A 12,059-nucleotide genomic window follows, 5' to 3' on the forward strand; every position below is an offset into this window, starting at 1 on the left:
TTGTTTAAAATCCTTAATAATGGCAACTGTTCTGCAGTTAGGTGTGACAATTTTAATAATAGTCTTAAAAGATGAAGGGGACACCAGACTAAGTAGTGGAAAAACTTGGTTCCAGGATTTGCTAGGTGTGTTGGCTTTTCTTCATCTAGGTTATTAGGCAGATGGATGGTTGTGTGACCATTCTGTTACTGAAGTACTGAAGAAGAGAGGTTACATTGGGAGCAGATAATTGAATGGTTAATACCAGGATCTGGGGTTGTGTTTGTGGAGCATCAGCCTGGCCTGTCTCCAGTGAAGTTCTGCCCCGGAGAAAAACAGATCCTTGTAGGGGCGGATAGGAATTCACTGGTACGGTGATTAGCTCCCCAGTCAGTAGAGACACAGCCTCAAGGGGATGCTGTGGAATGATACAAGTCTGCACACTTGGAAATTCTGTGCCATTGGAAAATGGCATTCTGCCCTCTTAGCTCAAGACTATTACCTGAAGGAGAACATCTTATTAATAGTGTTTCTTCTAAGATGTGGATTGGAAACTCTTTACAAATTAAGCTCAAAATACAGCCAAGTTCCATGAATGATTTTGTAAATAGCTTAGCTGTCTTTTTTTTTTTTTTTTTTTGGCAACCTTTCTTATTTAGATGAAATTTGAGTTTCTCTGTCATCTACGAGGGTTGTTTCCTATTTAAATTCTTGGACACTTAGAGCATCTGTTGTAAATCTTTCGTCTAAAATCATGAGAAACTCTGGTCCTATAGAAATAGCTCCCCATGAAATGATTAGACGATGTGTCTGCAGTGCGTGTCCTGATTTACTTGCCTGTATGCTTTGATCTGCTCAATGGAAACTCTAATAGGTCATGATTTGTAGCTATTTTGTAGATGAAAGTTCATGTAAGTACATCCTGGATGGGGCCAGAACTTTGGTTACCCTGCCATTATCCTGGAAAATTTACATGTACAATCTTTGCCTTCTACCTTCTGGAACCATCGGGTAACTGGCTTTTGGAGGTCACAAGGATGACATCAGGTCGAGCACTGAAGGTGACTTCAACAAGTTACTTGAGTATTAAACATGTTCTTCTTAATTTGAACTACTTTGAAATTGTTGAACTAATTGAATCACTTTATACACATATACAATAATACTTAAAATGTGTCAGTAGTTCAACGGTTTTGTCTCTACACGCAAATTTGTGGCTTCAGAATGGAGAGCCTTAACCTATCAACACTTTTGATGGGATTTGCTTTAATCTCTTTTAGCAAATTATCAAAATGTAAGTGTCTCCTAATCCAAGTCATGAGATTAGTAACTATGAGAGTGTATTTATGTTTTAGGGATGTGCTCTTAGGAAGGGGAGGAACAGGAATAGCTGGTAAGTCTAGGATGGTTTTAGAGAGATTTTTATGTTTCCTTTTTTTCATGCAACTCTGTGTGTGTGTGTGTGTGTGCACATGAATACACATATATATGCATATATTACACATGTTTCTGCTTTCTTCTTGTGCCAACTGCTTTTAGCCTTGATTTTCCAATAACCTTTGAGAACGAATTTACATAGTGCTTTATTCCCGATTTAGTTTAATGATACTTCAAATGTTTGGTTTCATTTTTTTCCAATGTTTATTTTTGAGAGAGAGAGAGAGAGAGCACGCACCAGTGGGGGAAGGGCAGAGAGAGAGGGAGACACAGAATCTAAAGAAGGCTCCAGGCTGTGAGCTGTCAGCACAGAGCTCGACGCGGGGCTTGAACCATGAGACGATGACCTGAGCCGAAGTTGGATGCTTAACCTACTGAGCCACCCAGGTGCCCTGTTTGGCTTTCAGTTTTCATGTAAAGATGAATTAGATTTAAAAAATATATTTATATAAAACATATATTTATATAAGCACATACACATTTATATGTGAGCAGCTCTGTCCACTGCAGGGTGTTAGTGTTGGTGCTGAAGGTGATGCTGATATGATTTGCTCGGGGATGGGGTCGTGAAATCAAGAAAGGTTCTTCAGGGATTCAGCCCCCTCCCACTGGAAACATCCCTAGAGAACATTAAGTTTTGTATCTACAATGGTATAGTAATTTCCAACCCATAGAGGTGCTATTGTAGATAATTCCTTCTCCACTCATCTCGCAAGGAAAGCAAAATGAATTAGGAAGACTAGCTGACAAAAATAATCCTTTTAAAGCTCTTAATTAGAGACATTCTACTGATGATGCATATGTTCTGGGTACAGATATTCTGAGAAATACGGGGCTATTGATTGTTCGTTAAAAAGGACAACTCAGGGACATCCATAAACGCATTTCTTGTGGTCCAGGATTTTACTGAAGAAATTATTTGGCTCCATAAGACATTCACACACTTAGAAACATGAATCAGCCATAACTTGGATTCAATACAGGTTCTATCATTTATTAAGTGTATAGCCTTACACAAGTTAATTATTCTGCTTTTTCTCAGCCATAAAATTTGTCTAAACAGAGCCAGATGTGAGAATTAAATGAGAAAACATGTATTACGTACTAGCAAAATATGTGGTATGCAGCACATGCTAAATTATTACTATTATTTTGATATTTTGTGTATAGACTATATATCTCTACATCGATATCACAGTGCATATAGGGGAGCCTGGGTGGCTCAGTCAGCTGAGCATCTGACTTCAGCTCAGGTCATGATCTCGCGGTTTGTGAGTTCGAGCCCTGCATCTGGCTCTGTGTTGACAGCTCAGAGCCTGGAGCCTGCTTCGGATTCTGTGTCTCCCTCTCTGCCCCTCCCCTCCTCATGCTCTGTCTCTCCCTCTCTCTCAAAAATAAATAAACATTAAAAAAAATTAAAAAAAATTACATAGTAAATTTACTTTAGCTTCATCTGGAGACCAATAATATATTTATTGTTTAGGTCATTGATGAAATTCGATGAATGAATGATTAAATGTGAATTAAAGTAATGTATGATTTTTTACCTTATCATTTGGTTAATGTAATCAAGATTGATAATATTCAGTGTGAGTGAAACGGTGGGAAAAACTACTCTTTCATACACTGTTGATGAGAATGAAAGATACTTCAGGATTTTGAGAGAACAGTTACAGAAGCAATCGAAATTCAACATATGCATAGTTTTTGATCCGGTGATGGCATTACTAGGAATTTCTCCAACCAGGAAGTATTCAACCAGGAAACATTCAAACCAGAAAGCAAAAATGTCAGTAAAGTGACGTCCAGTGCATCGTTGTGTATAGGACAGAATACTAGAAATAGCATAAATGTCAAGCAAAAACAAGTTGGTTATATGAATTATAGTACAACCATAAAATAGAATCACATGCAGAAGTTAAAATGTAGGAAAATTCATAACTGTTGACAAATAATGCCCAAACAGTTAAATTAAAATTTCAAGAATATTATTATATTTTATATACTTTTATATAGAGCAAAACCCATAAATGTGCACATAGAATATTCCTGCATACAAATGCACATCTGAAAAGAGTGAACTACACTATCAATAAAGGGTCCAGTAGGGCTTATGCTTGGGAGTGGTCCTTTGACTTTCAGCTTTCTATCACTCTACCTCTCCATACGAAATATTTTCTTTCCAAGGGCTATATCTTACTTTTGCAATTTATAAAACTTAAACTGAGCATTTAGTAGAAGTATATGGATACTTCTAATAAAATCTAATATCATTTACTAGAAGCCTGTGTAAACACGTGATCCAAAGGCAGAGGATCTGTTTTAAAATAGTTGTGGTCAGTATCCTTTTCCTCATTCTAGGAAAAGAAATAGAGATCCTGATCTAAGCCCTTTACATTTATAAAATCATTTAATCCTTACAACAACCTTTTGGAATAGGTAACATTACCTTCCCACTTTATAGGAAATGGAACTGAGGCACAGAGAAGTTGTCTGGCTTATTTTATGTACTCAGAAGTGAGAACTGACTGTAGTGTGGAAAATCAGGAATTTTACATAGGTCTTTAAGTTCTTACTCCCTACTCCCAATTGAACTCCAGTTTAGCTAGGCACACCTACTCAAGGTATCTCATAACCCAGTTAGTAGGGGTGTATGTGACTAACTTTTATGAGACACCAAAAATATCACAAGCATTATAATAAATATTTAACAAACATCTACAGTATAATTTAATTTAATATTTTATCCCATTTTAATATTTATAAATGTAAATATCAAAACCTAAACTATAATGCTAGGAACTTATTATGTTTAATACAACTCTGAAAAAAACCCCGTGATTTAAAGACCATGTGTAACTTCTGGTTGATTACATCCCTGGCAGGTCGAGAATGAAATGTAGGTTTTTTTGATGTCAGAGTTCACATATTTTGGCTACGTACATTATGTTTTTCCTTTCTTCATGCCTTGCTCATGCTGTTCTCTTTCCTGTTGACTTGCTTTATTAAAAACTTAGAAGTTTCTAAATTCTCATGTCAAGGCTTAGATCACTTAATCTTCTTTGAAATCTATACATCATACTGATAATTTCCCTTCTGGAACTTGTATATGCATCATTTCAGGAGTGCTCATTCTGTTTCCTTCTTTACAGGTAGGGCACCTCCTCTATCCCTCACAGTTTTGGACATGTTATGGAATGAGAAATAAGTACTGTCTAGGTAATCATTAGAGAATTGAAGCAATGCAGTTTTTCACTTCTTTGTCTGAATGGTCTTTTAGCCAACGTATTTCATAGGAACACTGGAAAAAGAAGGCATTATACAAAAAGGATCTGAAGGCGGTGGTTCAACACTAAAGTGCAAATCCAAGGTAGGGCTCCACTCTTGGGATTGGGTAATGTATGTCTAGGAGTAGAAATGAGAAAGCTGAAAGATGGGATATATGAGCTTAGATGCCAGAAGGATAGCCTGGCTCTGACAATGGCACTCTCTCATTTCTGGAGGCAAGACGGGCACCAGTATTGTTTGGGCATTTTCCTTGGATGCTATTTTCCTTGGTTGAATCCAGTTTCATGTATTTAATTAAATTTAATTAAATGACTAGAGTGTACACAGCACAGCATTAGACATTTGTGGAAATAGAATAAATTAGCTATCCTTAAGCATCCACATAGGGAGATAACACTGACATGAAATTTTTAAAAAATTGGCCAGGAATACAGCTGAATTGCCACTGATATGTACCCTAGCTGGACATTGTAGCAAATATCCAGAATGATGGTGGTGAAGGGGGCATTCGGGAAGAAATGAGGCAGGAAGGAAGAATAATAATGGGTTTGTTGATAATAGATGGCATGGGCAGAGGCAGGAGGAAGACAGGAGCTTATAGGAACAGAAAATAGTCGTGAATATTTTGTTAGTGCTCCCCAAACATTCTCATGCCTGGTACTTCCTTCGGTGCTTCAGAAAGCATTGTGAGGCAGGGTATGGAATTCTTAGAGAGGCTGCAGAGATGGTGGTTAGTATCCTGTGCCACGGACTTGGTCACAGACTTACGAAAAGTGTACAACTTCTCTAAGCCTTAACCACTGCATCAGAAAACCAGGGTAATACGGGTTCCTGTCTCCTATGGCTTTTGTGTGAATTAAAAGAAAAAAATCAGGGGCGCCTGGGTGGCTCAGTCGGTTGGGCGTCTGACTCCGGCTCAGGTCATGATCTCACGGTTCGTGATTTCAAGCCCCGTGTCGGGCTCTGTGCTGACAGCTCGGAGCCTGGACCCTGCTTCGGATTCTGTGTCTCCCTCTCTCTCTGCCCCTTTAATGGCTAATTACATTGTTTTCTTTTTGCAGGATTGAAGGTTGTCCAGTCCATGAGTGCCAGCCAGGAGTGGGACAGAGAGCTAAGTCTGCTCGCTCTGAACCCACGGCCTCTCCCACCAGACTGGACAGACTGACATGTGTGTTCTGGCAGTAAGAGATGGCTTTGACCGCTGTGCGAAGGAGGCATACAAAAAATGAGGTTGATTAGTATGAGGCGAGGCCTTGAGTGTCATACCGAGTGTGTATCAGTGGTCAGAAAAGAACTATAACAAATTTATAGATTTTAAGACAGAAGGGGCATGAGTCTCTATTCTAGTGTATTATGCTTTAAAATATTTTAAGTCCTGAGATGGCTCAAAGGACATCCTACTTGGAAGTGGGAACATTTAAGGCAGGTAGGAGCCAAGCTTCTGTGCTTGAGAGGGACAGAGTCCCTGAACTGGCTCCTTTGAACCCCTAGCATTCCACTCATCTACCACAAGCTGCCTCCTTCTCTAGATGAGGAAACGGAGGCCCAGAGTGGTGAGAATGTGACGACACATCTTCAGAGATAAGAGGGATAATTTGGAATGAAACCTGGCTAGCCTGATTCTGAGACTATGTTCCTTCTACACTATTAGGGCTATTATAGGACTTTTAAAGTTCTGAGGTGGAGATTGGGGTTAGCCCATACTGTAGATTGGGGTTAGTCCATATTGCAGATTGGGGTTAGCCTATCCTGGAGATTGGGGTTAGCCCATACTGTAGATTGGGGTTAACCCATATTGCAGATTGGGGTTAGCCTATCCTGGAGATTGGGGTTAGCCCATCCTGGAGATTGGGGTTAGCCCATACTGTAGATTGGGGTTAGCCCATATTGCAGATTGGGGTTAGCCTATCCTGGAGATTGGGGTTAGCCCATACTGTAGATTGCAAACAGTGCCTTGGCAACTGTGTACCTTGTTTAGTAAAAGGAATAATATTAGGAATGTGTCTTTGGGGATTTAGAGGAATCTTAGAGAACCTTATTTATATTCCCCACAGGTCTCTAACATATTCCTATCAAGTGGCAGACAGCCTCTGCTTAGGAGTCATAGCAAAGAGAGGTTTACTACTGGAACAGTGCTTTTATCATATCATTTAGTGGCAGTGACACTTGTATATAGCTGACTGAGGCCACTGTTCACTCCTTCAGTGGCATAGTGTAACGGTTAAGAGCTCATGTCTCAAAATGAGATTATATGGATTCATAATCCTCACTCATTTTAGATGAGACGCTTACTGACTCCAAACATCAGTTTCCTCATCCTCAAGATGGGATTTATGATAGCCTCCAACTCATGTGATATGAAAAATAATTGCAATAATGCATGTAACAGACTAAGTACCTTGCTGGTACATAGTGAGTAAAAAAAAATAAATGAATTGTTTTATTGATATTTTGGTTATTCTTTAAAATTCTTTGTTTCGCCTGGGGCACTCCTTCACAAGGAAAAATGGAAGGAATGATTTATACTAGTTCAGGCTCACATGCAGGGGTGATATCAGCTAAGTTGGATCGGGGTCTTCCTTGGGCAGAGAAAGAGGCACAGTTTTATTTTCTTTAGTCAGCATATCTGGAAAATTATTAGAGTCTTGGAATGTTAGTTACAGTTAATTAGTTGTAATTTCTAGTTTCAGGATTGGATTATATATATAATTAGAACACGTTCTTTATGGTAAAATTGTCATCAAATTTGTTGTTGAATTTTACTGTAGGATTTATTTAGTAAAATGAGCACAGGAAGCATAAATTTATCTCACTGGTTTGTTATGATAGCGAAATTATATCATGAAGCAAATGTCTCTACCATATCGAGAACTTGATAGACTCTTAAGAGAAGTGACATTGTTTGCCATTGCTATTGATTTTGATCCAGGAAAAGCCGGATTTGAATTTGGTTTTAATGTTTTCTAACGGTGGGAACTTAGTGTCTTATTTTTCTACTCTTTGAAGCCTCCATATCTTATCTCTAAAATGTAGAAAATGTCTCATAGGGTATTCCACTGCCTGAGACATATTCACAAAACGTAATAATAATCCAGTTTGAGAAGATAACATATACATGGAAAGAGAATAGCTTTTAATAAGTGGGGAGTCCTTGAGATATGACCTAGCTGGTAGGCTGTTCAACTTAGATCATTCTAAGTGCTCACTGCATATGTGGAGGAAGTGAAGGAGAATTTATGTGTTCTTGGTTGTTGGGTGTGTCTAGTGATAAATAAGTGTTAGCTTCTGGCTTGAAGTTACCAAAAAATCAGAGGCTGAGAGAAGGCTTGTACGTAGGTGGTTTATTCTGGAGGCAGTGAATGGGGAGAGTGAAATAGGGGAGAAAGGCAAGTTAATCCAAGATTGTGGTTAAACTGGTTACCATTTATTCTCTGGCTTCTATTTATGAATGGTCTAGGATTTCTTTCAAGTATGTTAATCTCTTCATATTTCCAGGTAGGAGTATGCACCAGAACGATGAAGTGGGGTTTTCCAAGTATCTCAAGCAACACATATGGGGACAGGAAACAACAGATGTACTGGGGAGTGAAGGTGTTGGTGGAGGGATCAGTAGGATGGAGCTCTTGTCAGGCTATACTGTTAGCAGCTGGTTGCTGTGTCAGTGGCTGGAGAAAAAAGTAGGTCAAGAAGGTATAAGACACAGAGAAAAAATTCTCCAGCACACTCAATGATTACTAATTCAAAATAGTATTCTTTTGTAGATTTTCCAGCTCAGTGTGGTGTGCTTATCTCAGCCCAAAGTAAATGGAGAATCCGAACAATGCGACTGAATTCATTCTTTTGGGCATCACAGAGAACCCAGAGCTGCGGAAAATGCTCTCTGCTGTGTTCCTAATCCTGTACGTGTCCACGGTCTTGGGGAACCTACTCATGGTGGTAACCGTGATCACAAGTCAGAGCCTGAGATCACCTATGTATTTTTTCCTCGCTTCCTTGTCCCTCATGGACGCCACCTACTGTTCTGTCATTGCCCCCAAGACGATCGTGGACTCCTTCTCCGAGAGAACTACCATCTCCTTTGAAGGCTGCATGACCCAGCTCTTTGCGGAGCATTTCTTTGGTGGTGTGGGGATCATCCTTCTCGTTGTGATGGCCTATGACCGCTACGTGGCCATCTGTAAGCCCCTGCACTACCCGAGCATCATGAACCCTCGGGTGTGCCGCCTGCTGCTGGGAGGCGCCTGCGTGGGGGGGTTTATCCACGCAGCAATACAGCTTCTCTTCATGTATCAAATACCCTTCTGTGGTCCCAATGTCATCGATCACTTCATGTGTGATTTGTTCCCATTGCTGAAACTCGCCTGCATGGACACCCACACCCTGGGTCTCTTAGTCATCCTCAACAGTGGGGTGATGTGTGTGACCATCTTCCTTATCCTCGTGGCCTCCTACGTGGTCATCCTCTGCTCCCTGAAGTCTTGCAGCTCTGCGGGGCGGCGCAAAGCCCTGTCGACCTGTGGCTCCCACCTCACTGTGGTCGTCTTGTTCTTCGTGCCCTGCATTTTCCTGTATGTGCGGCCTGTGGCCACTTACCCCATAGACAAAGCAATGGCTGTGTCCTTTACCATTGTTGCACCCATGTTAAACCCCCTGATCTACACCTTGAGGAATGCAGAGGTGAAAAATGCCATGAGGAAATTGTGGGTCAAGAAGGTATAAGACACTTCTATACAAGAAGGTATAAGAAACAAACAACCCTGGGGTGTCACTAATTTGTATGCGAAGGACAAATCTTTCCTTCAAGGACAATGAGGTTTTGTCCCTCCACCATTCATCCCAATCCATTGGGCACAGGGCAGCCAATGGCATCTTTTAATATGCAAATCACACTAAGACACTACAATCATCCTATTTCCCACCTCTCCAGTACATTTTATACTCCATCACTTTTCTTACTAGATTCTGGCCACTCTTTTTTCTTTTTTTTTTTTTTAAACCTGTTTTTTTTTTTTTTTTTTTTTTTTTTCTTTTTAAACAATTCAAGCCTGATTTTCAATAATTCAAGTCCTGGTTCAGGGCTTTTGTTTGTTCTTATTCTGTTTGTTCTTATTCACTGCTGGACTTCTCTTTTCCAGAGATTTCGCTTGGTGGGCTCCACCTCATTTTTTCCATCTTCGGATGAACGCCCACATCCTTAGATAAGTCTGTCCTGATGATTTTCCCTAGTCATTCTTCCCTCAGTTACCTCTTCATTCCTGGATTCACTTTACATTTCTCGACCTTGCCTCATGTCAAGAAGGAAGAAAAAGCCCATGAAAGCATAACTTGCTCTCTAAAAAATTTAGGATGATAATTTTTCTATTTTAATTATAGAATTAAAGAACTGGAAAGGTCATAACGATATCCCTAGCCTTACATATTTGTAATGTGTATGGTAATTTTCCCCGTATCAAAAGCAGGTCCAAAACCTACATCTTCTCTTACAAAGCTGAGAGCTGTTCTTACCATTTGTGCCTGTCAGTTAGATTTCACAAATTCCTTCTCATATCTGCCCTATGGGTTCCCCAAATTAATTCACGTTAAATACCTTTGCTCATTAAACATATTTCTTAGGAGCTCAGTGCCTGACTTTTTAAACCCTAACATCTGAAACAAATATTGATCTTACTACTTTTTTATAGGGATTTGCTGTTACTAGTGTAGTTTGTAAATTTCATATGATTATGTAAAATTGAAATATGATAAAATATGAAAATTCAATATTATTCATGATGCAAAGGCATAGCAAAATAGGGTAAAATGGTGCTTTAATTTGAAAAAGAGTATATGCCTAAAAAGCCCTTGCAAGCATCACATTTTGGGGGAAACATTAGATGGACTTTCTTCCTGTTTCATTGAGAAAAATTAAGACATCAGAATACTTCCATAGACTTGTGACTATACCTACCAATCTGTCAGCACCTGTTCAATCATATGCTACCTTCTTACTCCACTAAATACATTATCTGTGTTCCTGTCTGAAGGCAACCAATCTGTGCTCTGGACTTCAACTCCTTATCACTTACATAAAGGCATCTCTTTTTTCATTTCCCTTACGAATGGATCATTTGCATCAGCAAAGAGGCAGTCTGATATCTTTCATTTTTAAAATAAAATATTCCCTTGATCTCATTTCCTTTATCAAGTACTACTCTGTTTCATTGTCTCTTCTTTGTAGCAAAACTTAAGTGATTCTGTAATGCCTGTTTCCCATTTCTCCCTTTCCAATCTCTTTACATCTTTTCAGGCATACTTCAGGACCTAACACTAAAAATGCTCTTTTCAAGACCACCAGTGACATCTGTGTCACTCATTGAATAGGCTTTCCTCATTTCTCATCTTATGGACTCCATCGCTGAATCCAATCTTCCATGACATATTTTCCCTACTTGACCTTGACCCCCAAATTACTACCTCCAGCTCAGGCTTCTCTCCGGAGGCTGAGATCTGGAAACCCAACCTCCTTCATGGCATTTCCTCTTGAATACTAATAGATTCTTTTCCCACCTCTCAATCTACTCTGTTCACAATATTCTATATTTCAGCTGGTGGCATAGTTGGTCTCTCTTTCTCATACCCCCGTTTATCAGGAAATTCTGTTGGCTCTATCTTCAATACATACTCCAAATTCACCCACTTGTGATCTCTTTTGGACCTGTCTTCTAGTTCCTAGCCACTTCCATCTTTCACCTGAATATTTGCAATTCTCACCCACTCTTCTCACTTCTTTCTTGGCATTCTCTGCCCTATTGCTCTATTGTCAACACAACACGCAGAAATATCCTTAAACCCAGAAGTCAGATAATAGCCACACCTTTATTCAATACTCTGAAATGACTCTTGATCTCACTCGGGTTAAAAGCTAAAACCTTTTGCAATTACTAACAATCAAGTGGACATAATCTGACGGCCCTCTTATTACTCTCAACTCCTCCCTTATGACTAAACCCTCGCTGACTCCTCTGGTTACTCTGGCATCTCTCTGTTCCTCTTACTGGTCATTTACATTCTTGCTGCAGGGTCTTTATGTAGGCTATTCTCTCTGCCCCAAATACTTTCCCCCAGTCGTCTGCATGACTAACTCACTTTATGCTCCCAGACGGGAAGAACTTCTATTTTTAATTTAATAATAATATTTAAATAATACATAGACCTGGACAAGCAAGGCCTCTGGTCTTCATTCCACACTTGGAAATGTCTTCTGTGAAGTTTTCTAGGTTCTCTGGTGTCTGGAACTGGGTAGTGCCTTCTGGTGGGGTACTCCAGCCTGGACCTGATTGCATGGGTCTCATCCTTGTTTCCTCCTTTGGGGTGCT

At 39.7% G+C, this 12,059-nt stretch overlaps 1 protein-coding gene across 1 annotated transcript; it reads left to right on the forward strand.

Annotated features, from left to right (window-relative positions):
- Positions 1-8,508: 8,508 nt before the first annotated feature.
- Positions 8,509-9,423, forward strand: LOC115525545 (olfactory receptor 4C6-like). The gene has a single exon (XM_030332780.1). It carries the CDS (start codon positions 8,509-8,511, stop codon positions 9,421-9,423), a length of 915 nt encoding a protein of 304 aa, XP_030188640.1.
- Positions 9,424-12,059: the final 2,636 nt, after the last annotated feature.

The sequence above is a fragment of the Lynx canadensis genome, chromosome D1 (genome assembly GCF_007474595.2).
Source record: "Lynx canadensis isolate LIC74 chromosome D1, mLynCan4.pri.v2, whole genome shotgun sequence".
Classification (NCBI taxonomy): domain Eukaryota; kingdom Metazoa; phylum Chordata; class Mammalia; order Carnivora; family Felidae; genus Lynx; species Lynx canadensis.

Coding starts and splice junctions, on each gene's coding strand:
- LOC115525545 (XM_030332780.1), top strand. CDS start 8,509: ATGGAGAATCCGAACAATGCGACTGAATTCATTCTTTTGGGCATCACA.